The 26,584-nt window shown below is 52.8% G+C and overlaps 1 protein-coding gene across 9 annotated transcripts; it reads left to right on the forward strand.

Annotated features, from left to right (window-relative positions):
* The first annotated feature begins 245 nt into the window (after positions 1-245).
* Positions 246-24,856, forward strand: DIPK2A (divergent protein kinase domain 2A). Of its 9 annotated transcripts, none has more exons than XM_066347237.1 (5): positions 9,197-9,533; positions 10,210-10,360; positions 11,089-11,360; positions 17,989-18,292; positions 23,701-24,856. In XM_066347237.1, exons 3-5 carry the CDS (start codon positions 11,307-11,309, stop codon positions 24,030-24,032), a joined length of 690 nt encoding a protein of 229 aa, XP_066203334.1. In that variant the 5' UTR covers positions 9,197-9,533; positions 10,210-10,360; positions 11,089-11,306; the 3' UTR covers positions 24,033-24,856. The 9 variants fall into 9 exon arrangements, with proteins under 9 accessions (XP_066203340.1, XP_066203332.1, XP_066203339.1 ...); XM_066347239.1 differs by having other exon boundaries at positions 11,089-11,348; XM_066347240.1 differs by lacking the exon at positions 11,089-11,360.
* The last annotated feature ends 1,728 nt before the right edge of the window (positions 24,857-26,584 follow it).

A 26,584-nucleotide genomic window follows, 5' to 3' on the forward strand; every position in this document is an offset into this window, starting at 1 on the left:
GCCCCACGCGCGCCGTGGAGGTCCTGCAGCTCAGGCCTCCCTCCGTCCCCCGGCTGCACCACGGGACGAGTCGGCCCCGGGGTCTTCAGCAGCCACGGGAGAGGAGCCAGCACTAAAGTCACCACGCCAGCGCGCCGCGCTCCTCCTCCGCCCCCCGCGCCCGAGCTCCGCCCCGCGGGGACGCCCCGCGAGCCCGCGCTTACGCTTTCAGGGCGGCGCGCGACGCGCTCGTCCCCCGGTCCCGCCCCCGTCCGGCCCCTCCGGAGAGCCAGCGCGGACGAGCCGGGCCGGGCCGGGCCGTGCGGCGTCAGGGGCGCGCGGGCGCCCGCTCCACCCCGCCTCCTGCACTGTGGCCACTTTTCGGTGTGAGACGCCGCAGCTCCTCGTCCCCGCCCGTGAGTCCCTCCTTCCCGCTCCCCCCCGGCCGCCACCGCCGCAGCCCCCGCGCACCGAGCGTGCAGAAGGCGTGCGCGCGCGCTAGAGCGCGCGGCCTGGGGTCCCCGCGCGCCCTTCCCCGCCCGCGCCTCTATAACTTGGCTGGCTGGGAGGAGGCGCCGCGGGAGGCAGAGGGCGGGGAGCTGGGAGGAGGAGCGCTTGGAGGAGGGAGCCCGAGAGTTGTGCAGACTAGTGACTGCGAGAAGTCGCCGCCTGCCCGGCTCGTCTCCTGCCCGCTGCGGGTCCCGCGTGCACACCCACTGCGCTCCCCGGCCCGGCCCGCACCCTCGCGCCTCCTCCCGTCCGGGGCCTCTGCGGGTCGCCCTCCGGGTTCCGGCGCGGCGGCGGCGGCGGGGGCGCCCCGCGGGTGCCCTCGCCCTCCGGGTGCGGACGGGCGGCGGCGGCGGCAGTGGCGGGCGGGATGTGGCGCCTGATGCCCCCGAAGCTGGGCCGCCTGTCCCGCTCGCTGAAGCTGGCGGCGCTGGGCAGCCTGCTGGTGCTGATGGTACTGCACTCGCCGTCGCTGCTCGCGTCCTGGCAGCGCAACGAGCTGGCCGACCGGCGCTTCCTGCAGCTCAATAAGTGTCCGGCGTGTTTCGGCACGAGCTGGTGCCGCCGCTTCCTCAACGGGCAGGTGGTGTTCGAGGCGTGGGGCCGCCTGCGCCTGCTGGACTTCCTCAACGTCAAGAACGTGTACTTCGCGCAGTACGGGGAGCCCCGCGAGGGCGGCCGGCGCCGCGTGGTGCTCAAGCGCCTGGGCTCGCAGCGCGAGCTGGCGCAGCTGGACCAGAGCATCTGCAAGCGGGCCACCGGCCGGCCGCGCTGCGACCTGCTCCAGGCCATGCCGCGCACCGAGTTCGCGCGCCTCAACGGCGACGTGCGGCTGCTCACGCCCGAGGCTGTGGAGGGCTGGTCCGACCTGGTGCACTGCCCCTCGCAGCGCCTGCTCGACCGCCTGGTGCGCCGCTACGCCGAGACCAAGGACTCGGGCAGCTTTCTGCTCCGCAACCTCAAGGACTCGGAGCGCATGCAGCTGCTGCTGACGCTGGCCTTCAACCCCGAGCCGCTGGTGCTACAGGTAGGCACGGAGCCCGGGCGGGGCGGCCCGGGGAGGGGACAGGAGGGCAGAGCAGGGGAGGGAGGGACGGCCCCGCTGGCCCGTGGTACCCGGCGTGGACGCGGCCGGCTTGCCCGGGCCAGGCTGCGGGCAGGGGGAGCGGCGGCGCCGGATCCCCCCCCCCCCCCGGGCGCTGTGCCGGATTGCGGAGGGCGACCCGGCGGAGGGGGGGGGGGGGTCAGCGCCCGCTCTTGGCACCTAGACGCGGCGCATCTCGGATTTGAGAGACCACGGATCCTTTCAACGCCAGAGGGAGCGCGTCTTGTCTGCTCCCAAAATGTCTCTCTCTCCTGCGATTGTTCCCTTCGGTTCTCCTCCTTCCTGGGCTTGCTGCTTTAATCTGCCGGCGTGACACTTCCACGGTGCAGCGTGTCCACGAGTCCTGGCACCTCTCCTTAGCCCCGATTGCCAACTGCGTCTCCACCGCGTTTGCTCGCCCCTGTAGCCCCCTGCGTGGCTCTCGTCCTGACTTCTTCGGGCCCTGGAGTCTGTCTTTGTTTTAGTCCTTAGCTCCTCGACCTGGCAAAGTCCTCGGAGGAGCTAATTTGGGGACAAGCTGGGGAAGATGAGAGTAGGAAAGGGGTGAGGGGTTGGGCAGGGGGCGGTTCATCGTGGCCCTTGGCTTGGGTGGGATTCAGAAACGGAAAAAGTTGAGGCTTCTTAGGACTGGGGGCTGGGGCCAAGGTTAAGGCCGGGACAGACATTTTCATCCGGCTTCTGTGACCTGCTGTGGTCATCTGGGGTCTGTGTGGCTGGCTGGCTGCGGGAAGGAGGTGAAATGTTAGGCCAGGGAGGGCGAGAAACTGGGAGGGAGGCCCTCTCGCCTCTCTAGTGGAGTTTTATTGGCTCTCTTGACTTTCTTTTGGAAACAAACGTGCCTTTTAGGGGAGTAGGTTGAGTACTTTTTCCTGGTGACAGCAAACAACGAAGCAGCCTAAAAAAAACATAAAACAAAAAACCCCCAAGACATAAAAAGAACTGTTTGCCTTTGGAGTAGTGAGTTTATAGACATTCCCACAGGGCTGGGCTGTAGGGTTTTTGCCTGGCGTCTTTGGGTAGTGGTTACAACTGGGGGGTGGGGGTGGGGGTGGCGTCCCTTCTGTTAACTGCAGGGAAAGTTCCTTGCTCTTTTTTTTTTTCCCTACCAGTCTTGCTGTGGTATTTTAAATACAAGAGGGAAAGAGTGACTTAAAATGCATCACAAATAAGTTTTGATACAATTTGCAGCCTTTCTGCAATGTCACTGATTGGGAGGGGGGGGTGCTGGTTGTACAGGGTTGCATAAATTAAGAGTGTGTTACATTCATTTATGTTGGCTTTCTTTCCTCAAATTCTGCTGCCCAGTTTAGCTAAGAGTCACCCGTTTCATGGGATTATAATTTTAACACAGAATAAATATTTTGCCTTAAACCAAACTTGAGTGTGGGTCTTGGTGAATTTTAAGGTGTGATTGGATATAGTCTGTAACCGGTGGAATTTAAAATATGAGTCGTGTATACTGCTCTGTTTGACAGAACTGGTTCAGCTTCCATCGAAGAAATGTGTTTGATAGTTTTAAAACTAGTCAGCCGCTAAAGTTTAAGGCTATCGTTATGATATGTACATTTGATTTGACACTTTTTTTTTTTTTCTTTTCATTTAAACTGCCTTTTTGTCTTTGAGAAATGGATGGTTATATGAGCAAGGTGGTCCCTGGAGAAAACTTGAGCCTTGTAGTTCGCTGCGTTAGATTAGTCTCTCAAATTTTCTGGGACCCAAAATTTTAATCAGGAGCCATAGTGGTCGTCATACACATTTTCTGCACTTATCACAGTGGCTGTCTTTTGAAAGATTTTTTTCCCCCTACTGGTGAGTAATTGACAAATTAGAAACAATAAATATTAAAACTAACATTTTAAGAAGGTATGTTATGTGTGCAGTTCTTTATAAACATAGGGCATTTGAATAAGAGAAACTTTGGCATTTGATTGGCAAGAAGGTAAACCTCTATTTGGGAAGGTTTTCAATTTTTGGAAGTTTGAAGTCTTGATGTCATATTCAGTGTACTTCATAGTGGAGGTAGTCAAGTGTGCTTGTATCTTGTTTTGTGAAGACCTCTGCCCTCAAACTTCCTCTTACTTAATTGTCATCTTTAATGATAAACAACTTCTTTATATAAAAAAATCAGTTATAGTCTTGTGATTTAAATTTAGTGACAATTGCTCCTCGTGGGTGGAGAGATGGGTGCTATAGGTAGGACGAGTTTTCAGTATGTGAGGAAATATACATAATGTAATAACATTGTTAGCTGGCATTTTTTAAATTGCATTTTTAATATCGGCAACCCAGTGGTATACATGCTATATGAAATACAAATTCACGGTCTTGTGTACCAGTCATATTGGTGTGTTTATTTTGTTTTGCTTGATGAGCAGGCAAATAGAAGAAGAAGACTTATTTTTAAAGAAGTGATCTTCATACAGCTGCTACTTTCTTTATAGAACCACCTCATCTTTGGTACAAACTATTGCGCTTTAAGAAGTGTGGACACGGCTTTGATGATGGTATAAGACCACTCAGATGGAAAGGAATCTCACAGCTCTGTCATCAGCTGGCTGCAAAGATTGTTACACACCAAGTCAAATCATCATGCTCCATACCTTTTCTTACCTAGACAACTGCATATGATTTTAGTACGTACACTGGTTTCTCTGAAACTGTTAATAGCTGTTTAGGTCAGTTTTGGAATATTACTTGATGATAGCAGAAAAACCCACTGAAATTTGGCCCCTTGTATATATTACTATACATATATATATATATATATATATATATATATGTGGTGCATATATTTTTTAAAATGTTGTAAGGGTGCATGTGTGTTTTACAGTTTAAAGAGGAATCACTCTTTTTTTTTCTTCCCAGGAGAGGGAGCTACTTCTTGAATTTTTTGGACATTTGGTGATAAAGTAGACTTTGTGCCTATCTTACATTGTTTAAAATTTAGTTACTTTGGAGAAAGTGTCTTTTGAACTGACATCATCAAACAATTTTTTAAAAAATATTTTATTTTTTGATTTTAGAGAGGAGGGGGGGGGGGTTGGGAGAAGCAGGAAGCATCCACTCGCAGTAGTTGCTTCTCGTAAGTGGCCTGACCTGGTGGCAAGCCCCGTGGCCTCGAGCCGGCCTCGAACCGGCAACCTCAGCATTCCAGGTTGAGGCCCTCGTCCACTGCGCCACCGCAGGTCAGACGTTGACAATTCTTCACAAAAGTTCCGATGTAACAAACATGTTTCCAAAGTAAACATTTAAAAAAATCTCCTTTCATAAGGTACTAATGAAAGAATTGAAAAAGATTAGTATCTGAATTTAACTCATTAAACTCACCTCAGAGTTTCTCTTCATCCTAGAAAGGATACATATACTAAACGGTAGGTAATGTCTAGCACAAAGGTACTTTATCTGTGTGGGCTACATCTATTTGTAATGTAGACTTCCCACTTGGCACGGCAGAGAAGCTCAACTATCTCTCCGTGGTTGGGTAAGCTCCCCTTAGTTTAGAGCAGCTTATCCAGAGAACTATTTTCTGAAAAGGCTTTCTAAACATCAAGCAACAAGGTAATGCTAGAACCTTTCCCTCCTCCTCTGATGCCTCCTTTTCATCCTGTTTTTACTTCACCAAGAAGTTATCACCAAGAAGGACTTTGTTGACTTGCAGATTGTGTAATGGCATTCTTCACATACTCCAGGGTGGAGGTGCTGGAGGTATTTGGTAAGATGCTGGTGTGTTTTCTGTTCCTGAGCTTGTAAATATTCTGCCCGTGTTTGTTCTTAATGTCCTTGGACGTGTGGACGTTGTGTGGGTGAGAGAAACACGGTGTCTGGGTTTCCCGACGTCCAGACTGTGCCTCCGACCGTATCAGCTGGAGATACGGAAGATGGTTTTGTTGATAGAAATAACGCAAGCTCTTGGCTGCGGAGGGAGGTGGAGGGGAGAATTTATATGACTGCTGTGTTTTGTAGAACTTGATTGGCCTGAAGTTTTCTGAAGCATGGTTTTCACGGGACGGATTTCATTTTTACAGTACGTACCTGTCATGATTTTAAGCGGTGCATTTTAACCCTTCATTTTACGCTCAGAACACCTTACGTAGTTAGTGCCTGGTGGATTGATTGGAAGCACTCCGTGGCTGCTAGACATTCAGTAGGTGTAAGGAACCTCAGTGCATTTGATCTGCTGTTCTGAAGTTCATTTGGATATGGGTCACCTTCAACAGGGACAACTGCTGCTATCACCCTTATCTTAGGTTGACTTAGTGCATTCCTGCATTATAGGATGAATTTTTACAGAAGACTTTGAGTGATTGTTGTTGGTTTTGCCCTTATAAAATGCATTTCCAGGGGAGCAGAACGTATTTTTAGGCTGGACTGCGTAAGCTGTACTTTTTTTGAAGATAACAACGTATTATGACCATTTAGCTAGCGACAGGTTGTTAAACTCTTTTTGTGGGGTTCGTTTTACTTCTCTTGTCAAACGAGACTTGGTTTAGATTCCTTCCCTGGTCAACCCCCAACATCCTGTGACTTTCCTAACTCTTCTTGACTTGAGAAAGTTTTTTTCCTACTTCTCTTCCGAACTTGACTTTCATTTGTGGGTTTAAACTCTTCTCCAGAGGGGGTTGAGTCCTTGTTAGGGGGACAGGTTGGAGGCCAGAATGGATAGATAATGCTCTTTCATGTTTGTTTTCCTACCCCCAAGTGTTTACACATGTGACATCAGATTAAAACAAGACTGCCTCTCCAGGAAAAAAAAAAAAAATGGCGGCCAAGGTAGCCAGTGCTGTGTGGGTCTGTGACGTTTAGAATGGACGGTCTCCGCTTGGTGTCAGAAGTTGCTTTTCCCACAGCAGCTCCGGGAGCCATGTGCTTCCCCGCCCCTCGTTGCTGTGGCAACTGCGTCCCCAGGCTTAGGTGTCCGGGGAGACAGTTGGACCGAGGGAGTTCTGCGTAGAGCACTTTATATAATAAACTCATAAGCTTAAGTCTGGAGGGCTTCCCACCCCCTAAACCCCCTTCACCCATTGGAGGCTTCCTTGATGCTTTTGACAGTTGAATGTCCTTCATGAAAAAGCGAACAAAAGTAATAAAATAATTCTGTGTACCTCAGGTCCACACACAGGAGGAAGACTCGTGTTTTGGAAAGACCGCAGAAAGAGAGAGAGCACCCCCCTAGGGAGGCGTCCCTGTTGGGTCGGTGGAGGGAAGTCGTTTGTCTGCGCTGACCTGCTTTCTGGGTTAATCCCTGTCTTCTGACCGTTGGGAGCCCTGGGGGTTCTTTCTGTGCCGGCCTCTAATCTCTCAACTCTCTGTCTTCCCCAGGCTTCCCCTGCCTGGGTCAGCACGTGTTCCTCCAGCCTGCTGCTGGGGACTAGAAAGCTTAATTTTTTTTGGGGGGGGGGAGGGTCTGCTTTCTGGGCATGGGGGTCAGTTTCTCGGGGGAATCTTCAAACTGGTTTTTTCTTATTCTCTCTCTCTCTCTGGCTCATGGTCTCTGGCTGATTTCCTGAGTTGCTAGCATTGCTGCTGACTTGTCCCAGAAGGCTGGCTTTTTTCATTTTCTTTCTTTCTTACCTTTTCACTCGTGATGCGTCTGTTAAACTCATAGGGCCTTAAAATATAAGCCCCGCGTTGCTACTGACACGTACGGTGACCTTTTGTTGGACGCGCGGTCATCAAATGTCTTAGACTGAATTGCTAGTGTACGACGATGGAGGGCCATTGTGCGTCCTCCTCATAGGCCCTGAAAGGCTTTGAATTAGGTGATCAATCTGTAGTTTATCCAATTTGTTCATCTTTTCTTTTCTTTTTTTTTTAACCTGTGAAATAGCTGGAAGCGCTTTGGGCTCACAGTCCTGGAGTTAGAGAGCGAAGAACTGAATTTATTTGTTCATTTGGTGGACAGTCTGGTCTCAGGCCTTTGGATCGGAAGGCTCTGGAAGGTTCTGGAAGGCTCTGTCTAGGCAGCTGAGGATGTGAACAACTAGAATCAGGGCAGTACAGCATGCGAAGTCCTGTGGAAAAAATGAGTACAGGACTCCTTATCAGATAAGTTATTTCGGGCAGGAGAGCTGGATGTATCTTCATGGGAGTGAAGACCAGGGAAGAGCTCTCAGAGGAGTTGCGTTCTGGAGGAGAGAAGTGGGGGTTCTGCCCATAGATGGGGGGCGGGGGGGGCCGGAGCTGTGACGGAGACTGTGGAGGGGGGTGGCATTCCATGCCCGCCTAAGGTTACTGGATGGCAGTGAGCAAGTCAGTGTTTTAACCAGTCAGATGGGAATGTTAACATGTATCCAAGAGAATTGTTTTCAACATTAAAGGAGATAGGATTATTTAGATACACAGAATATCGTCCCTTGTAAAGTTTTTTTTTTTTTTTTTTACAAAATACTGTTACTCTCTTAGCCGGGGAGCTCGGTTGGTTGGCGTGTTGTCCCAGTACACCAAGGTTATAGGTTCAATCTCTGGTCAGGGCACACGCGTGCGCACACATACGCTATACATGTACATGTACATATATATGTGTGTATACATATACGTATACATGTACATATACATATACGCGTGTACATACACGTATACATATACATGTGTGTATACATATACATATACATGTGTGTACATACACATATACATATATATGCACGTGTATACATATACATGTGTATACATACACACATGTATGCATGCGTGTATACATATACGTATACATGTGTGCATACATACATATACATGTGTGTATACATATACATATGTGTATACATATACATACTTACACGCATATATATGTAAATATTTTGTAAGAGATCTTACTCCATTGTTTTTTTTTCCTTTTAATTGACTTTATTTTTATTAAAATTACACAGGTTTCAGGTGCCCACTTCTACAACACGTCATCTGTACACCGTGCTGTGTGTTCCCCACCCCGAGTCAAGTCTCCATGGACCTTACTCCATTTTCTAGACAGCTAGAGACGTTGACGAGTTCTTTAGGGTGTTATGCTGACGTCCGTCTTAGAAACACGTACATTTTACTCTTCCGATCACAAATGGGCCAGTCTCACTCTCCCTCGACATAGACACACGTCCTGATTATCTGTGTGGCTGCTGCTTCAGGCTCTCATATTCTTTGGAATAGTAATTAAGGGGGGGGGGTAGGGACCTGTCCCATATAAAGTACAATGACTAGAGTATTGTAGGAAACAGGGTTTAGGTAAGGATTCCGCAGTACAGAACACATAATTTTAGTTTTTGTCTGTGATCATTGTTGCAGCTTCGTCATTCTACTTCGTACACTGATGAATCATTTTAAAAATAGAGGGGAAGCCTCGGTTATTGGTGGGGAGTTCTTAGACTCGGGGACAGGCTCTTAGAAAGGTGTGCCGTGCGAGGCGGGCGTGCCTCCTGGGGTCTTTGTGGTTTTCCTTCCCAGGGCTCCCTTGGAGCGAGGACTGTCACATGCAGGGGTGTGACAGGTTGGCGCGGCCTTGGGCTGCAGTGCCAGGGCTCGCCCTCCCGCAGGCCCTCGGGACACAGCCCACGCTGACAGGCGGAACAAGGGACAGTTTGTGCGGCCTTTGCTCTCTGGGGCGTGAGGTGTGGACAGCAAACAAGGTGCAGACACCAGCTCATTGCAGAAGTCCGTGCTGCAGAAGGAACAAAGCAGGTGCCTGCAGTGGGGAACTGGTTTGGGGAGAGAACGCTTTACATCGGAGGGCCGGCAGGCTGGCACGAGGTGTGAGAGGCAGGGAAGAGCCGGGGGCCCAGGGGGCCAGCTTCCGAGGGCAGAGGGCTTTCAGGCAGGACTCACGGGGGATGAAGAGGCCCCCGAGCCGGACCGCGCCTGGGACCAGGGAGGCGTGGCAAGCTCCAGGGTCGCTGAGGAGGTGGACAAGGACCATATATCCTACGGAGCCTGACTTCCAGCCACGCGTCACGAGTTCAAGGTTTTATTTTCAAAGCCACGGGGAACAACAGAAGTGTTTCTAACGGGGCCTGGTTTGTGGAGAATGTTTATTGTTTTGTGTTTTTGTTTTTTTGTTTTTTCCTGTATTTTTCTGAAGCCGGAAATGGGGAGAGACAGTCAGACAGACTCCCGCATGCGCCCGACCGGGATCCACCTGGCACGCCCACCAGAGGCGACGCTCTGCCCACCAGGGGGCGATGCTCTGCCCCTCCGGCACATCGCTCTACCGCGACCAGAGCCACTCTAGCGCCTGGGGCAGAGGCCAAGGAGCCATCCCCAGCTCCCGGGCCAACTTTGCTCCAATGGAGCCTCGGCTGTGGGAGGGGAAGAGAGAGACAGAGAGGAAGGAGAGGGGGAGGGGTGGAGAAGCAGATGGGCGCTTCTCCTGTGTGCCCTGGCCGGGAATCGAACCCCGGACTTCTGCATGCCAGGCCGACACTCTACCACTGAGCCAACCGGCCAGGGCCGTTTTGTGTTTTTTTTTTTTATAAGTGGTGAGAACTAAGTATATAGTTGTGGGAGAAAGCTGGGTGGTGTGGATTAGGATGGTGACGCCAGTATTTTTTTGGAGAAATAGCTGACGACTTGTTAAAGGGTGTAAGGTGGGAGGAACAGAGAAAAATAAAGGCTAAAGGCTATATCTCCCGGGTGTTTAGCCTGATCACCTACTGACTTGACAATCCCTGATTACGGCGAGGGGCCCAGGGAAGGAGCAGCTGAGAACAGGGGACCCAGCCAGCCAGCAGTTCTGCTCCGGCTGTTCATGAATTGAAGGCGCTTGGCGGCTGGTTTGCCCTTCTTCTGAAGGTCAGTGTTCTTTCAGCCTGTGTTTTAAGGGAACCAGGGAAGGTTGTCCTGTGCTACTTGGCAGAAATCAGACATTGACACACCAAACGAAAGTAGCCTTCTTAGGTGATGAGGCCAGAATGAAGTTTATGTTTCTTTTTTTTTTTTCTTTCTTTTTTTTCTTTGAATTTTTGTTTTATTGGGAGTCAAGTGTTTCAGTATGGTGTTTGTAGGTATATTTCCAACTTAGAAATGTGGATTACAATGGCTCGTTGTGAGAGTGGGTGAGAACCAGTGGAGACCAGTTTATGCAGATTTAAAATTTATGGCCACATGATGTTTTTGGGGTTTTTTTTGGGGGGGGGGGGCGGGGTGACTTTCTTAAGCCAGTGTCAACTGACGATTTTTTTTCTACTCAACCGAGTTCGTTATTTTTGTTGTTGTTGTTGTCGTCGATGTGTTTTGACGTTAGCTTCCAATTTTAGCTACAGCTGTTGGGTATGCCTCGCCGTGAACGTTACTGTTACTATTTTCAAGGCATTGCTTCATGGTGCTGGAATCTAGGTGGGTGGGACGTAGCATTCAGCAAATCATTTGTGGTGGATTGTGGCCACTATTTGGTGTAGTATATGTTAAAAAAAAAAAAAAAAAAAAAGAAAAGAAAAACTTAAGGTCTCAGAGTAATGTTACCGAAAATTAGGTAACCCTTAAATTATCCCAGTAATTGTACCCTCTTCCCTCCCCTCCAGACGGTTCCCAGAGCTGTGAACACATTTGTCTGTCACCAGGACAGTTGACTAATCTCCACGAGCAGCTGTTACAACATGCATTCCTGCCATGAAATGTGGTTCAGACTCAGGCTCTTACGAGTCGTTTTGAAACTTCAGCCGAACCTGGACGCGCGTGTGTTCTGTGCTTCGGCGAATGCTTAGTGTAATGAAATCTGCGTGTGCGCGTGAACGCAGCCATGGGGCGGTTCTGTGGACGGCCAGTCACCGGATCTCAGAGTGTATGTTTTCAGGTGAAGTCCATTTCTTCCGCACTGGGAATTTCCTTTTTTTTTTTTTTTTTTCTAAAGAAAACAAAACAAAAGTTTTGTAACACGTCTCTTCCTCCTGTTGGTTACAAGCCACTCATTGTAAATAAATAAATAGGTGCGTAAAACCCAAAGGTCACTTCAAGTGTACTTTTTAGTCACGGCTCCCCTGTCTCTTGTGTGTTTTCCTGCCTGTGTTCTGATTCGTAGCATCAGTGACCTGGTGGAGGATGTCTGTTGATCAACAGGTAACTGACACTGTAGAGAGCGGATGTTGGTTCATTCTCGTAGGTCAGGCAGCTCTGAAGGTGAATTCAGGCTTTGGCATCTCTGTGGGTGTTTTACGGTGGGCGGACCTCGCTGAGGACTTGGTCTGTGTTCTGTTCTAGCGTCTGGCCCTTCTTCCTCCTCCGGACTCTTGATACTTCAGCCGTCTCCTCCTCGCTCAGGGCACTGCGGCCACTGTGCCCCCCACCCCATCCTCCGTCTGTCTCGTGTGACCCTCAGCCCAGGTCGCACTTCCTGAGAGCACGTTACCCTTTAGTACGCCGTCCAACATCGGTCTCTGCGCTTCCTTGATGCACGCTTCTCCTCTGGGCTTAGTAACACTTTCCCTGTTTGTCACTTGTGTGTGTTTAATAACCGGCCCCCCAGCGCAGGCTGACAGTGCCCCCCGAGACCAGGGGCTGCTGCTTCCTTCACCTCCCGTGGTGGAGGGAGGCTGGACCTGGCGTCCACTTCCCCGTGCCTCCCTCCACGCTCTCTCCCTGCCTTCTCTCTGCTCCAGCTGGCGTGGGGGCGTCAGTGAGAACACGGGGGTTAGCCCACCGTCCCTGGCTGGCAATTCCAAATCTGAGAACCTGTTGAAAATAGGTTTTGTCAGATTTAAAATAATAATAATAATAATAATAATAATAATAAATGGGGGACCACATGAGGTAATGTGTGTTCTCTCTCCCACTTAGGATGAATAAGCTTACATTACATTTGCAGCATACGATGGTGGTGGTGTTTTTTTTTTTTTTGTTTTTTTTTTTTTGCGAGGTGCTGTCCAGACAGCTTGGAACTGTTGCATAATATGCATATGAAATGAGCACACTGTTTTCTTTCCAAAATCTGGAAACTTCTGACGCAGAAGGGTCCCAGACGGAGGGGTTGGATTCGCCTGATTTTTTTTTTTTTTTTTTTGGCCTCTTACTACCGGTGTGAGTTGAGGTGAATCCCTTCCACCGTGATGGATAAGGCTGAACTACCTTCGCAGCTCAGGTGGGCAGCCACCGTCTTGACTGGTCACACGTCAACATGGTATTGTGCTCGGTTTTCGGTCAAGAGCCAGGTGACCGGTTGTTTCCGCAGCTAGAATTTACTTTGTGCCGCCTCATGGTCAGTGGAAGGCAGAGTTGCTACGTTGTATTTATGTGTATCTGTGTTGTACCCGGTTGTAAGTTTCGTGTTTTTTTTGTGTGTGTGTGTGCCTGTGGACGCCCTCTCTATTTCTCAGAGAGTTTTAGAAGTCCGGTAGCTAATCTACGGTATCCCGTTGTAAATGAGAGACCGCTGGGAGGCAGGGGGGAGATGCCTCTCTAATTAAGGGGTTCTTGGCTCCGTGTGGAAAGGAGTTCGTTATCGGTAGATGGTCGATGCCTTTCAGGTAGTAGGTGATCACAAAGGAAGCATACCTCTGGATGGCGATCTCGATTTTTTTTATTTTTTTTATTTTCCCCAACAGATTTAATGAGGGAGTATTGAAGTGTTCTGGTAGGCTATTCTTTTATCAAGTAGTGTTCAATCTGCAAAGAACTTTTCATGCCTTTCTCCTGTAGTCCGTGTATTGCCGTGCTGAATATGTTGGTACGAATGTTATTCCGGCTCTACAGGGGAAGACGCTAACGCTCTAAGCTGTTTTGGCTTTGACGGGGACACAGACCGAGTGAGATATGAAGAGAAGGTGGGACCCTGTGGGTTTTAGGTTCGTTATTCTACTTACACGCAATATTGTCCTTTCAATGTAGAGTTTTATGCGACATACCATAAGGAATAGAAGATCATCTAGATTTTCTTAATCTTGATTATGGACATTCATGTCACCTTTTTTTCTTTTTTTTTTAATTAAGTGAGAGGCAGGGAGGCAGACAGACAGACTCCCACATGTGTACCGACTGGGATACACCCAGCAAGTCCCCTTACAAGGCTGTGCTCTCCCATCGGCGGCCACTGCTTCATTGCTTGGCAACCAAGCTATTTTAGCGCCTGAGGCAAAGCTTTGGAGCCATTCTCAGTGCCCGGGCCAACTTGCTCGAACCTTTTGAGCCATAGCTGTGGGAGAGGGAGAGAGAAAGAGAGAGAGAACTGAGAGGGGAAGGTTGGAGAAGCAGATGGGCACCTCTCCTGTGCTCCCTGGCCAGGAATCAAACCCGGGACTTCCACACTCCAGGCCGACGCTCTACCATTGAGCCAACTGGCCAGGGCCTTATTTTTTCTTAAAACGAAAGGTGACTATAGTAGTTTCGTTTGTTTTTGAAACCCTGTTTTTAAGCTACTGTTAACGCATATGAGATGGTTATTAGTATTATTTGGGTTTTATGATAGCCAAGAAATAACTTATGGTTTTCTGTTTAAAAAAACAACAACAAAAATATATCTAGACAGGGTGATTTATCATATGTTTCCTCTTTAAAATGCTTCCTTTATTTGTAAATTAACAGTGAGGGCAATTAACATTTCTTTAAATCTTAGCAGTTAACAATGTTTGGCTTGATATTTTTACAAATTTACGTTTAATATTTATATTGGTAGTGATACTCAGGAGACATTTTCCTTGAAAAATACAGTACTGTTATAACTGTTTTGTGCAGTTGTACAATCTTAAACTAATATTTAGTTTGATAAACGTTACATATTATACTCTATGACACACATTCAAGCTTGATGGAAAACCCTGAACTGTTCGTTGGAGTGCCTCTAATCCAACTTTAATTTAATTCACTCCACATGGAAGGACTCCTTCTGAACTGGAAAGTATCTGTATGCATTTCTTCAATGGTAAGTAATTCGTTAAAACGCTCACATTTTATTTCAGGTTACTTGCAACTATGTGTCTGTTGTTCTAATCTTAGCAGTGTGAAGAGCTGATGCTAAGATTTGGTTTCAAGTTCAAAAATTGCAGACCTCAGCAGTAGACTTCCTATCCGAGCTACTGTAGTTCATACACTGTGACCTGTGGTGGCACAGTGGATAAAGCGTTGACCTGGAAACGCTGAGGTCGCCGGTTCAAAACCCTGGGCTTGCCTGGTCAAGACACATATGGGAGTTGATGCTTCCTGCTCCTCCCTCCTTCTCTCTCTCTCTCTCTCTCTCTCACTCTCTAAAAAATTAATTTAAAAAAACCGCAAAAAACATACACTGTGGGAGCTTGGTGACCAGGAAGCAGGAAGTGTGTTTCTTACTGTTCGACATAACGTAACAGATCCGAGTTCCGACGTCTTAAACTCTGGTCTCCTGAGCTCCGCGTGAGGATGGTCATTTTGTTTCTAAGCCAGGGCTGTTTTCACAACACTCACCGTGAACGTGGGGCTTCCTTGCGCTACGTGCCGTGTGTGTTCAGTCGACCTCTCTTCTCGTTAATGAGATCGGACGACTGTGGCCATCCCACGAACAATTCTTTACCATAGACGCGACGGGGCGCGAGTTCATCTATTCAAAGTTCCTCCGAAAGATTTAGGTGGCGGACTCTGTGCGGCTCTCCGGAGAAGGAGGCTGAACAAGGGTTCCGGGGAACGTTGCCAGCCGTCCCCGCGTGGCCCTAGAGCTGCCCCAGGTGACCTGTGTGCCTGTATTTTTTTTTTTTTTTTTTTTTTTCTACTATTTTTTTTTTTTTTTTTTCATTTTTCTGAAGCTGGAAACGGGGAGAGACAGTCAGACAGACTCCCGCATGCGCCCGACCGGGATCCACCCGGCACACCCACCAGGGGCTACGCTCTGCCCACCAGGGGGCGATAATCTGCCCATCCTGGGCGTCGCCATGTTGCGACCAGAGCCACTCTAGCGCCTGAGGCAGAGGCCACAGAGCCATCCCCAGCGCCCGGGCCATCTTTGCTCCAATGGAGCCTTGGCTGCGGGAGGGGAAGAGAGAGACAGAGAGGAAAGCGCGGCGGAGGGGTGGAGAAGCAAATGGGCGCTTCTCCTGTGTGCCCTGGCCGGGAATCGAACCCGGGTCCTCCGCATGCTAGGCCGACGCTCTACCGCTGAGCCAACCGGCCAGGGCTGTGCCTGTATTTTTGTCCTCTCCTGTGTGGGACTCGGGGAGCGAAGTCTCTGACTTGTTCCTTGCCAGCTGTAAAGGCTCCAACAGCAAGGGCGGCGCTGGCCCCCGGGCAGAGCTGGCAGGCTCCCCTCCTCTCCTGTGGTCAAAGACCGTTCTGTCTCCACACAGATAGTTTGTGTCTGTTTGTACAACGTGGCGTGTGAGTCCTGGGCCGCAGCTGGCCGGAGGAGGGCTGCTGGGCTTCTGCTCTCTGCCTGCTGACGAGCGCTCTCTCCTCACAGCCTTGACTGATTGTTAGGGATTCTACTTTTTCTGCCGTGGCTTTTAATCCGGGAATCATTCCGGGAAGCAGTTACATCTTTCCGGGTAAACGTTGTGGTCTGTAACGACATTTTCAAGGTCGTGTGGGTGATGTTAAGCTGGGAAGGAGGTGTTGGCGAGAATAACACGTGGCTCAGGAAGTAGTGTGCGCACTTCTCACTGGGGACGTGAGGCCCGTCGGCCACTCTGCCCAGAGCCCCAGCGGAAAAGGGGATAAGAGTAAGAATGTGCTTTTTTCTAATTGCTGCAGATGGGTCGCCGTTTCCCCTGAACTCGCTAACATGGAATCAGTTCCCCCTACTGTATTCAAAGATTCGTACTAGCATAATCTAAAATTTTAATTCGCGTAATGAGTGTTTTATTGCCAACTGAAGATACTAAAATTTAAAGACGTTATATCCACAGACAAGTCGTTATTATTTATTGATGGAGGGGTGAGGAAGCCTAAATAAAAACAGATCATTATTTTTGTTGAAGTTGAGTTTTAAAATTCTTTTTCATTTGAAAGTGTGATAAAAATTTTAATGTAAGACTGTTGCGTTTTGTCAGTTAGAATGACTGGACTTTTTATATTTTGAGGGGTCCAGCAGGAAGAGCCTCCTCTCCAGTTCTCGTCCCACAGGTGGAGTGCTGACCTTTCAGCTGTGGACGTGGGCTGTGTGTCCGTTCCGTGGCGTTTCGCCTTATTCCTCCTGCAGTCGTTGTAGAAATGCCGTGTTCTCCGAATACTTCATTTCCTCTTGAAGGAAAGGCACTCAGCTGAAGGCGTGGCTCTTAACAACCCACCCCCTCTGGTCATAACGGTCGTCCAAGAAGTTTCATTTGAAATACTGCTTCCCGTTCTCCTGCGCCCAGCAGTCCTGTGCGGGTGGGTGGGCATCGGAGCATGGGGCAGTGATGAAGCCTGTCGTTCTGTCTGACCTGAGGACAGCTCGCCCCTGCTCCTGCTCCTGCCCCTGCTCTTTACAACATCTATCAGAGAACCTGGTCAGATAGGAGAAGAAATCATTTTGAAGTTGGGCCATCGGTGAACGGAAAATGGGGTGTCGTGCACGTGACCCAAGAGTAACTTGGAGTGGTGGCTGCATTGATTGGATGTCAGAGTGCTGTTTACCAGACTTTAGGAGTAGGTTAAAAGACATTTCCGGGGCCTGGCTGGTTAGCTCAGTGGATAGAGCATCAGTCCTGCCTATGGATGTCCCAGGTTCGATCCCCGGGCAGGGCACGCAGGAGAAGTGACCATCTGTTTCTCTCCCCTTCCTCCTCCTCCTTCTCTTTCTCTTCCCCTCCTGCAGCCAGTGGCTTAGTTCATCCAAGCATCAGCCTCAGGCACTCAATATAGCTCAGTTGAAGAGAGCATCGGCCTCAGATGAGGGTTGCCAGGTGGATCCCAGTCAGGGCACAGGTGGGAGTCTGTCTCACTATCTTCCTTTCTCTCACTAAAAAAAAAAAAAAAAAAAAAAAAAAAAGCCACTTCCGAGAATCCTTCCCCGAATTCCACCTCCAGGACCCGCAACACTTTTTAGTAACTGACACTGATTTGGTGTCTTTTCTTCTCTTCTGAAGTGTTTTCCTTCACTCTCATTACCAGCCTTGCCCAGAGCCCGGTGCCTGGTCCACAGGAGCTGGCCAGCAGGCCTGCAGTGCTGTCATTCAGAGGGACAGGGTGGTGGCTGCACTCACACAGATCAAAGGCCAGATAGGGGGACACATACATTCTTTCAGATTCGTTAAGAAAGGTGTCTTCTGTTGGTTGGTCAGTTCAGTTCTGTGATTTTGATAAGCAGTACGTACTCTGTCTCACCAGCTTTATAACGTAACGTGACCCACTTAAAAATTTATTTTTCAGATCCCTGGTCTGGTATGAGTTGGAAAAGAAATTAAGTGTCCCTCCGTTGAACTATTGATTGGACACAGCGGGAAAACCCAAGCTCGTGCCTAGTGGCGGTCTCTCCCGGGAGGGTCCGGGGCCGGAGCGAGGACGGACTGGTCGGAATCTCTAGTCACGCTAAGATAATTCTTTTGTAGAGCTTCCCGTCCGACGAGGGCTGGCCGTTCGCCAAGTACCTGGGCGCCTGCGGCCGGATGGTGGCCGTGAACTACGTGGGGCAGGAGCTGTGGAGCTACTTCCACGCCCCGTGGGAGAAGCGCGTGGACCTGGCCCGGCAGCTCATGGAGATCGCCGAGCAGCTGACCAACAACGACTTCGAGTTTGCGCTCTACCTGCTGGACGTCAGCTTTGACAACTTCGCCGTGGGCCCCCGGGACGGGAAGGTCATCATCGTGGACGCCGAGAACGTGCTGGTGGCTGACAAAAGGTTAATTAGACAGAGTGAGTAGAGAACCCCGAGATGTGTGTGTGTGTGTGTGTGTGTTTGTTCTTTCTGTGCAGGAATCCGCTTTACATTTCTAGGAGGCAAGTCTTTAATTTCCTCCTGAGAGGGTCATCTTGCAGCTGTCTTTGTTTCATGGGGCCGGCATCAATAAACAAATGCCGACTTGCTGTACAGGTGTTTTTAGTCGGTTTCTCCGTGTTGAGTAAGTATCCTTTGATTCCCTCTAACACTGTACACCCTGAGTACGTGTGCACACACGGTACACCTGGAGAGTGTGCACACGGACACAGCACACCCCAGGGGGGTGTGCTCAGGGCCAGACATAGCACACCACAGGTGTGTGTGCTCACAGACACAGCACACCTGGAGAGTGTGTGCATACAGCCAGACACAGCACACCTGGAGAGTGTGTGCTCACAGCCAGACACAGCACACCTGGAGAGTGTGTGCATACAGCCAGACACAGTACACCTGGAGAGTGTGTGCTCACAGCCAGACACAGCACACCCGAAGTGTGTGTGCTCACAGCCAGACACAGCACACCTGGAGAGTGTGTGCTCACAGACACAGCACACCCGAAGTGTGTGTGCTCACAGCCAGACACAGCACACCCGAAGTGTGTGTGAACGCAGTCAGACACAGCACGCTCAGGTACATGTGCACGTCCCCTTCACACGGTCTGCTGTCCTCTGTGGTGAGCAGTCCAGTGCAGAAGGAAGTTTTACTTGCCGGTTTAGGTTGCCAGGGAGATGGTGCAGTTCTCGGGGCGCTTTGCTTGTCCGTGATGCTCTGTGTGGTCCCCACAGTGACCTTTTCCCCTGTGAGCCATTCGGTGGTTCCTGGTGCTGCAGGTCCCCAGCATTGGCTTGTCATGGGTCCATCTCGCCCAAATCCTGGCCGTCCACGCCCTCGCCAGCTCTTTGAGTGTAGGTGGGCAGCATGTCTGACGTGGTTTTAAATTAAACGCTGGAGGAGTTTTACAGCGGGGACCAAGCCAGTAATTCAGTTCTAACCTACTTCGTGTGAAGAAACGGAAGGGCTGTAGCTCCCGGGGAGGTCCTTGAGTTTAATTCCCCCCCTCCCTCCCAGGGACCAGGCACCTGGGGACGGTGCCCGTGACCGCAGTCCCCTCGGTGACACTCGATCTCCGCTCCTGGTCTCCGCTCGATCCTGGGCGGTGCCGGCTCTCCCTGGTGCCTTGTTCTGACTCCACACTCCGCAGACCACTCTCTGGCTCTGCCCCGGCTGCCCTGCGGACCCCGCACCGCTGGCTCTGTCCCGGCCGCCCTGCGGACCCGCTCCACTGCCACCATCCTGGACGGATGTCCTGCTGGGACGTGCTCTCTCCCCACTCACCTCTCCCCACCCCGGGAAGGTCGCGGCGGTGTGCCCCCTGCATCCCCTCGGAGTGCACGACTCATGGTTTCTATTCATTCCCGTGTTTGCACAGAACAACAAAAACTTTTTGTTACTTTCTTGATGTGGACTTTCCAACGCACAGTTTCCTGTCAAGGACCCCTGACTGGAGAGCCCCCGGCCAAAGGCACCGCTCTGGGGCCGCTGGAGCCCAGCGGTGCTCCCCAGGGGGCTCTGGGTAGGCAGGACCCTCTGAGTGCTGTCTCTGTGTACCCGCCCTCTCTTCTTTCCTCCCAGCGCCTTCTGTAAAGGACCCTTGTTTTCCTCCTTCCCTGGGGAGGTGGAGGTCCGGGTGGGACGTCTCCCTCAGTTCCCCTCCAAGCAGGTAGACACAGGACATCTTCCTCCCTCTTCTTCCTCCCCAGCCAGCCTCCTCTGAGGAGCTGCTGCCTCTGTCCCCCCTTCAGCGCCCCGCCCTCCTCCTCAGCATCCGTCTCTCCCCTGAGACAGGGTGTGTGAGACCCTTCCCTGTTCCCCATACTTCCGGCCTGTTTTTCAAGGTGCTGCTCCCCCCCACCCCCCCACCCCCGCCGGTCTCTGCTCTGCCCCCCCCCACCCCCGCCGGTCCCTGCTCCCCACCCCCCACCCCCCAGCCCCCCCCCACGCCCCCCACCCCCGCCGGTCCCTGCTCCCCCCCACCCCCGCCGGTCCCTGCTCCCCCCACCCCACCCCCGCCGGTCCCTGCTCCCAGGCCTCCGGTCAGCCCTGCACCACCACCAGGACCACGAGGCCTCGGAAGCCTGCGCCCCCGTTAGTGGCCCCGCGCTGGCCGGTTCTTGATGTCGGTGATCGGTAGCGAGCTTTGAAAAAGGGAAACAGAAACCTGACCTTGTCACTCCCTGGCGTCCTGCTCTGAATGACAGCCCCTTGTTCTCTGCGTGGGGAACTCGGACTCCTCCCAGGCGAGGCCTGCGTGGCGGCCTGACCCTGTCCTGGGACTCCGTGGATGTCCCTCTGGCCGCGGCGGCCTTTGCGTTTCCGGAGAGAACTGAAGCTGTCCGCCTCTGGGTCTCCCGTGTGCCGCCCCGTGCCCGTCCGACCAGCCCTAGCTCTTAGGGGTCAGTGCTGAGGACGCTTGACCACTGCCTCTCCCAGGGAAGAGGGTGGTTTCTCCCGCAGACCTCCCTCCTGTTAGACACCCTGCTCCCTTCCTCACATCCCCACGTGTACGACAGACCCTTTCATTTCCTCCCCGGGTTTCTGTGTGACATCCTCGCCCTGAGCCGGGGAAGGTGGGCGCTGTCCTGACCGTCCATTGTCCTGGCCATCGGACACCCTGCCCGCGTGTGTCCTCGGTGTCCGGGTGGTTCCCGGCTGAACGAGGGAGTCTCTCCCACTCACCTGCCTCTCGCCGCCCCTTACAGCGAAGGTCCTGCCCTCAGTCCCCCCCACCCTGGCCCCTTACAGAGAAGGTCCTGCCCTCAGTCCCCCCCCACCCCTTACAGAGAAGGTCCTGCCCTCAGTCCCCCCCCACCCCTTACAGAGAAGGTCCTGCCCTCAGTCCCCCCCCACCCCTTACAGAGAAGGTCCTGCCCTCAGTCCCCCCCCCTTACAGAGAAGGTCCTGCCCTCAGTCCCCCCACCCCTTACAGAGAAGGTCCTGCCCTCAGTCCCCCCCCACCCCTTACAGAGAAGGTCCTGCCCTCAGTCCCCCCCCCCTTACAGAGAAGGTCCTGCCCTCAGTCCCCCCCCCACCCCTTACAGAGAAGGTCCTGCCCTCAGTCCCCCCCCCTTACAGAGAAGGTCCTGCCCTCAGTCCCCCCCCCTTACAGAGAAGGTCCTGCCCTCAGTCCCCCCCCCTTACAGAGAAGGTCCTGCCCTCAGTCCCCCCCCCCTTACAGAGAAGGTCCTGCCCTCAGTCCCCCCCCACCCCACCCCTTACAGGGAAGGTCCTGCCCTCAGTCCCCCCCCACCCCTTACAGGGAAGGTCCTGCCCTCAGTCCCCCCCCACCCCTTACAGCGAAGGTCCTGCCCTCAGTCCCCCCCCACCCCTTACAGAGAAGGTCCTGCCCTCAGTCCCCCCCCACCCCTTACAGAGAAGGTCCTGCCCTCAGTCCCCCCCCCCCCCAGCTTTCAGCGTGTTTTCCAGGACAGTGAATGTCTCTCTGGGCCCCATGGAGCCTTGTAGGCTGAGCCGGCTGGGCCGCCTGCTGCCCCTGTGATGTCAGTCATGGGCGTGGGGTTTGCTGAGGGCATGGGTTACAGGTCCACCTGCAGGCTCGCAGCCACTTGCTGGTCATTCATAGATGAAACGTTAGTGCAGTTATGTGGTCGGTCATCTGATGAGAACCGGAGGCCCCCCCCACACACACACACACCTGTTTGTATGGTCCAGCTTTGTTTTCCAGAACCTCCTTTGGTTGCTGTCCAGTTCATGTCATAGTCCCTCCAGCCTGCAGCCTGGAGTGACCTTTCTGTAGAGCGGATCATGGGCACGACCCCAGAAGGAACGGCGCCCCTCCCTGCCCGGTGCTGGGCTCACACTCTGGCCGCAGTGAAGGGAACGGTCACCTGAACCAGCCGTCCCCATCCCCGAAGGCCACGTGCTGACGCACAGACTGACCCCTGGGCCTGGAAGGCCAGTGTTTCCTCCCCGTTTTAGGCTGGTATAAGGCCTAGGTCAGATGTCTGCCCCAGGCAGACGGACAGAGCTCCCTGTGTCCCCGGGCCAGGCTGCTGTGTGACATTTCACAGGAGGGGAGGTCCCCCGGTGGATGGAACCTTCGGCAGAAGGGACCTCGTCTGACCCTTCCACCTGGCACTTGGTCCGTAAATGATCTTTGTATGTAAATTCATATACGTAGATGTCTGAAATGATAATGCAGTTTTAAGAACAAATATGATTGTTCATCAGGTGACTGGTTGTATTTTGGGAAGCAGTCAGAAAGCTCCTAACCTCTCTCTCTCTCCCTCTCTTTCTCCCCCTCTCTCTCCCTCCCTCCCTCTCTCCCTTTCTCTTTCTCTCTCCCTCTCTCTCTCTCCCCCCTCCTTCTCCCTCCCTCTCTCTCCCCCTCTCCCTCTCTGTCTCTCCCTCTCTCCCCCTCCCTCTCTCTCCCTCTCTCCCTCTGTCTCTTCCCCTCCCTCTATCTCCCTCTCTCCCTCTTTCTCCCCCTCCCTCTCTCCCTCTCTCCCTCCCTCTGTCTCTCCCTCTCTCTCTTTCCCTCTCTCTCCCTCTGTCTCTCCCCCCTCTCTCCCTCTCTCTCTTCCTCTATCCCTCTCCCCCCTCTCCCCCTCTCCCCCCATCCCCCCCTCTCCCTCTCTCTCCCCCTCCCCTCCCTCTCTCTCTTGCTCTATTCTTCTCCCCCCCTCTCCCCCTCTTCTCCCTGTCCCTCTCTCTCTCCCTCCCTCTCCCTCTCCCCCTCCCCCTCTCTCCCTCCCTCTCCCTCTCCCTCTCTCCCCTCTCCTTCTCTCCCTCTCTCTCTCTCCCTCCCTCTCTCTCCCCCTCTCCTCCTCTCCCTCTCTCCCTTCCTCTCTCTCTCCCCCTCTCCCTCTTTCCCTCCCTCTCCCTCTCTTCCTCCCTCTCCCTCTCTCTCCCTCTCCCTTCCTCTCCCTCTCTCCCTCCCTCTCTCCCTCTCTCCCCCTCTTCCTCCCTCTCCCTCTCTTCCTCCCTCTCCCTCTCTCCCTCTCTCTCCCTCTCCTTTTCTCTCCCTCTCTCTCTCTCTCCCTTCCTCTCCCTCTCCCTCTCCCCTAACCCCCTCTCTCCCTCTCCCCTCTCCCCCCTCTCCCCCTCTCCCCCTCTCCCTCTCCCTCTCTCCCTCTCCCCTCTCCCTCTCACCCCCTCTCCCTCTCCCTCTCTCCCTCCCTCTCTCTCCCTCTCCTCCTCTCCCTCCCTCTCCCTCTCCCTCTCTCCCTTCCTCTCTCTCTCCCCCTCTCCCTCTCTCCCTCTTTCCCTCCCTCTCCCTCTCTCTCTCCCTCCCTTTCTCTCCCTCTCCTCCTCTCCCCCTTTCCCTCCCTCTCTCCCTCTCTCCCTGCTTTCTCTCCGTGGGCAGACAAGCCCGAGAACTGGGACGTGTGGTACGAGAGCAAGTTTGACGACTGCGACAAGGAGGCCTGCCTGTCCTTCTCCAAGGAGATCCTCTGCGCCCGAGTCACCGTGGACCACAACTACTACGCCGTGTGCCAGAACCTGCTGTCCAGACACGCCACGTGGCGCGGCACGTCGGGGGGGCTCCTGCACGACCCCCCGAGCCACGTCGCCAAGGACGGCCGGCTGGAGGCCTTGCTGGACGAGTGCGCCAACCCCCAGAAGCGCTACGGCCGCTTCCAGGCCGCCAAGGAGCTGCGGGAATACCTGGGACAGCTGAGCAACAACGTCAGGTAGTCCAAGGCCGGCCGCCCTGCTCCGGTGGCACCGCCGGCACCGAACCGCGGAACCGCCGTGGACATGACGCGGTCCCGGGGCCGCCCGCGCGCACGGACCGACCCTACGCTGACCGCTGACCTCCATCCAAGTGGGGCGTGGCTCCAGACACCGTGCGCGCGCCTCCCACCCGCGGGTTTGCCCGGCGGACACGCGGGCGGCCGTCAGACACGTGGGCGGCCGTCAGACACGCGGGCGGCCGTCAGACACGCGGGCGGACGTCAGACACGTGGGCGGCCGTCAGACACGTGGGCGGCCGTCAGACACGCGGGCTGACGTCAGACACGTGGGCGGACGTCAGACACGTGGGCGGCTGTCAGACACGTGGGTGGCCGTCGGTGTCTCTGGGCCGTGGGGTCTCCGGAATGCCCCAGTGGGTCGGCGTCCGGCCGGTAAGCTGCTGGAAACGGATCTGACCGCCGCCTGGGCTCTCTGCATCAAGGGTCCTCGGTACTTGACTTAGTTCACGTGGTTGCTGTCTCATGATTTTGTGAATCTCTGAGCGTTTACTTTGAATATCAAGGTAGATTGGCCTGTTTTATAGGCCGGTTTGTTTGTTTTTTTTCTTCCAATGTGTAGGGTTTTTTGTTCTAAGTCCATTTTTACGTTTTTTTATTCAGTCTTGACCCATTCAGGTGACTGACTGTAGGTGTTTAAGTGCGGACTAGTTTGCACTCCGTGCTGTGCGGTACGTATTGGCGGCTAGGGCAGGACTCCCGGGGTTTACTGTGCGTGTGTGCGTGTGTGCGTGTGTGTGTGTGTGTGCGTGTGTGCGCATGTGCGTGTGTGTGCGCGCACATGTGTGTGTGTGCGTGCGCATGTGTGTGCGCGCGCGCGTGTGCGTGTGCGTTGTGTGTGCATGTGTGTGTGTGTGTGTGGGCATGTGTGCGTGTGTGTGTGTGTGCATGTGTGTGTGTGTGCGCGTGTGCGTGTGCGTGTGTGTGCGCATGTGCGTGTGTGTGCGCGTGTGTGTGTGTGTTCTCCCAGAAAGCTGAACATGTTACTGTGTAAATAGCTCCCACTTTCTGTGGTCTCACCATTGCATGGCGTCACCTACGGACCCGGACCACCGGCTACGCCCCCTCTCTGCCAACCGCGACGCACGAGTCCGCTGGACGTGAAGATGGCACGTGCTGCGAAAATGTCCTTTCGTCCTTTCAACAACTTTAAGAAGAGGGGGGAGTGGGTCAGCAGTTTTCACCTTGATGTTAATTTTGAGGGGGAAAAGAAAAAAAAAAATCACCCAGTGTTTTTAAAATGGTAAAAACTAGTCCAAGATAGGAATGCCTATGCCAAAGAAATCCTAGACCTAGTTCCCTGGTGAGAGTTTAAAAATCGGTCACTTGCTCGTTCTTTTTTTTTCTAAAATTTTATTTATTAATATTTAGAGAGACAGAGAGAGAGACATTGATGTTATTGCTCCTATTCATGCTGTCACCGGTTGATTCTTATCCGTACCCTGAATCGGGGATCGAACCGGCGGAGCCAGCCGCCCTGGGCTGACTCATCATGCTTGTTGTCCCGGCTCCGAAGCCTTCTCTGTCATTGTGAAGGTCCCTTCTCCTTGGTACCGCTGTTACCGTGGAAGAGCTAGGTGACCGCTTCCCAGTGTAGGGAGCCTTAGAGACCCTCGACCCTTCTCCGTGGGCAGCTTTGCGAGAATGACCACGGCGGTCACCGGTTCAGTGTCCTTGGGTGTCGGCGCCGGCTGTCCGTGGCTGGATGAGTAACCGTGACTGTAAGCAGACAGTTTAGCTGGTCTTTTTTAACTTGGTCTTCGTCACACGGTCGCCAAACACCGAAAAGATACCAACATCTAAGCAAATTTATGGATAATAACGCATATCTGGAATGTGCAGGCTATTTTAAAAAGTTATAATTTATTTATACATGCATGGGGGTGGGCGGGTTCTCGGGTGACGACAAGGTTCCCATTCCTTACGACAGTGACGTGACCCAGACTTCGGTGTGGGTGGGAACATGCCCTAGCCCTACGCTCCTTAGCTGTCCTCACGCAGTTGTCATCATCTAGAACATAAAAACGCAGCTAAGCCCCAGGAGAGGACATGAACATTACCCTATACTGTACTGTCGTAACAGAAAAAAAATGACAGAAAATGAGTGTAAAAAAAAAATACACAGCACTCAGTGCGTTAGCCAGAACACTTCTCGATTTTTAAAGTTTCTACGGGAGCGAGCGTCACAGACTGGAAACGTCACCTGTCCAGACGGCCACACCCCGAGGGAACCCCCTCCCAGACTCACTGACAGCTGTTTTTCTGCTTGAACCATCGCTTGTGCTCACGGTGGAGTTTGGTGCAGGGCGCGCAGTGTGTTAGTTCTAGACCGACCTTCACGCTTCACTAGAAAGCGATGAAAACGCGCACAACCAGAGCCAGGTTCTGTTCTTTCATTTCCTTCCGTTTCTCACTCACTCAGCGGCTGTTTGCAGAGCCCGCGTCCGCGCCAGGCAGGCGACCAGCTGCTTGCTTACAGGCCGTCTGCGCGGGGAC

The sequence above is a fragment of the Saccopteryx leptura genome, chromosome 8 (assembly GCF_036850995.1).
Source record: "Saccopteryx leptura isolate mSacLep1 chromosome 8, mSacLep1_pri_phased_curated, whole genome shotgun sequence".
NCBI lineage: Eukaryota > Metazoa > Chordata > Mammalia > Chiroptera > Emballonuridae > Saccopteryx > Saccopteryx leptura.

What these genes read in the sequence shown, in the direction of transcription:
- DIPK2A (XM_066347235.1), top strand. Translation starts at nt 857, where the DNA reads ATGTGGCGCCTGATGCCCCCGAAGCTGGGCCGCCTGTCCCGCTCGCTG. An exon ending in CCGAGCCGCTGGTGCTACAG is followed by an intron (nt 1,514 to 17,988) that starts GTAGGCACGGAG and finishes ATTCTTTTGTAG; the next exon opens with AGCTTCCCGTCCGACGAGGG. An exon ending in CAAAAGGTTAATTAGACAGA is followed by an intron (nt 18,293 to 23,700) that starts GTGAGTAGAGAA and finishes CTCCGTGGGCAG; the next exon opens with ACAAGCCCGAGAACTGGGAC.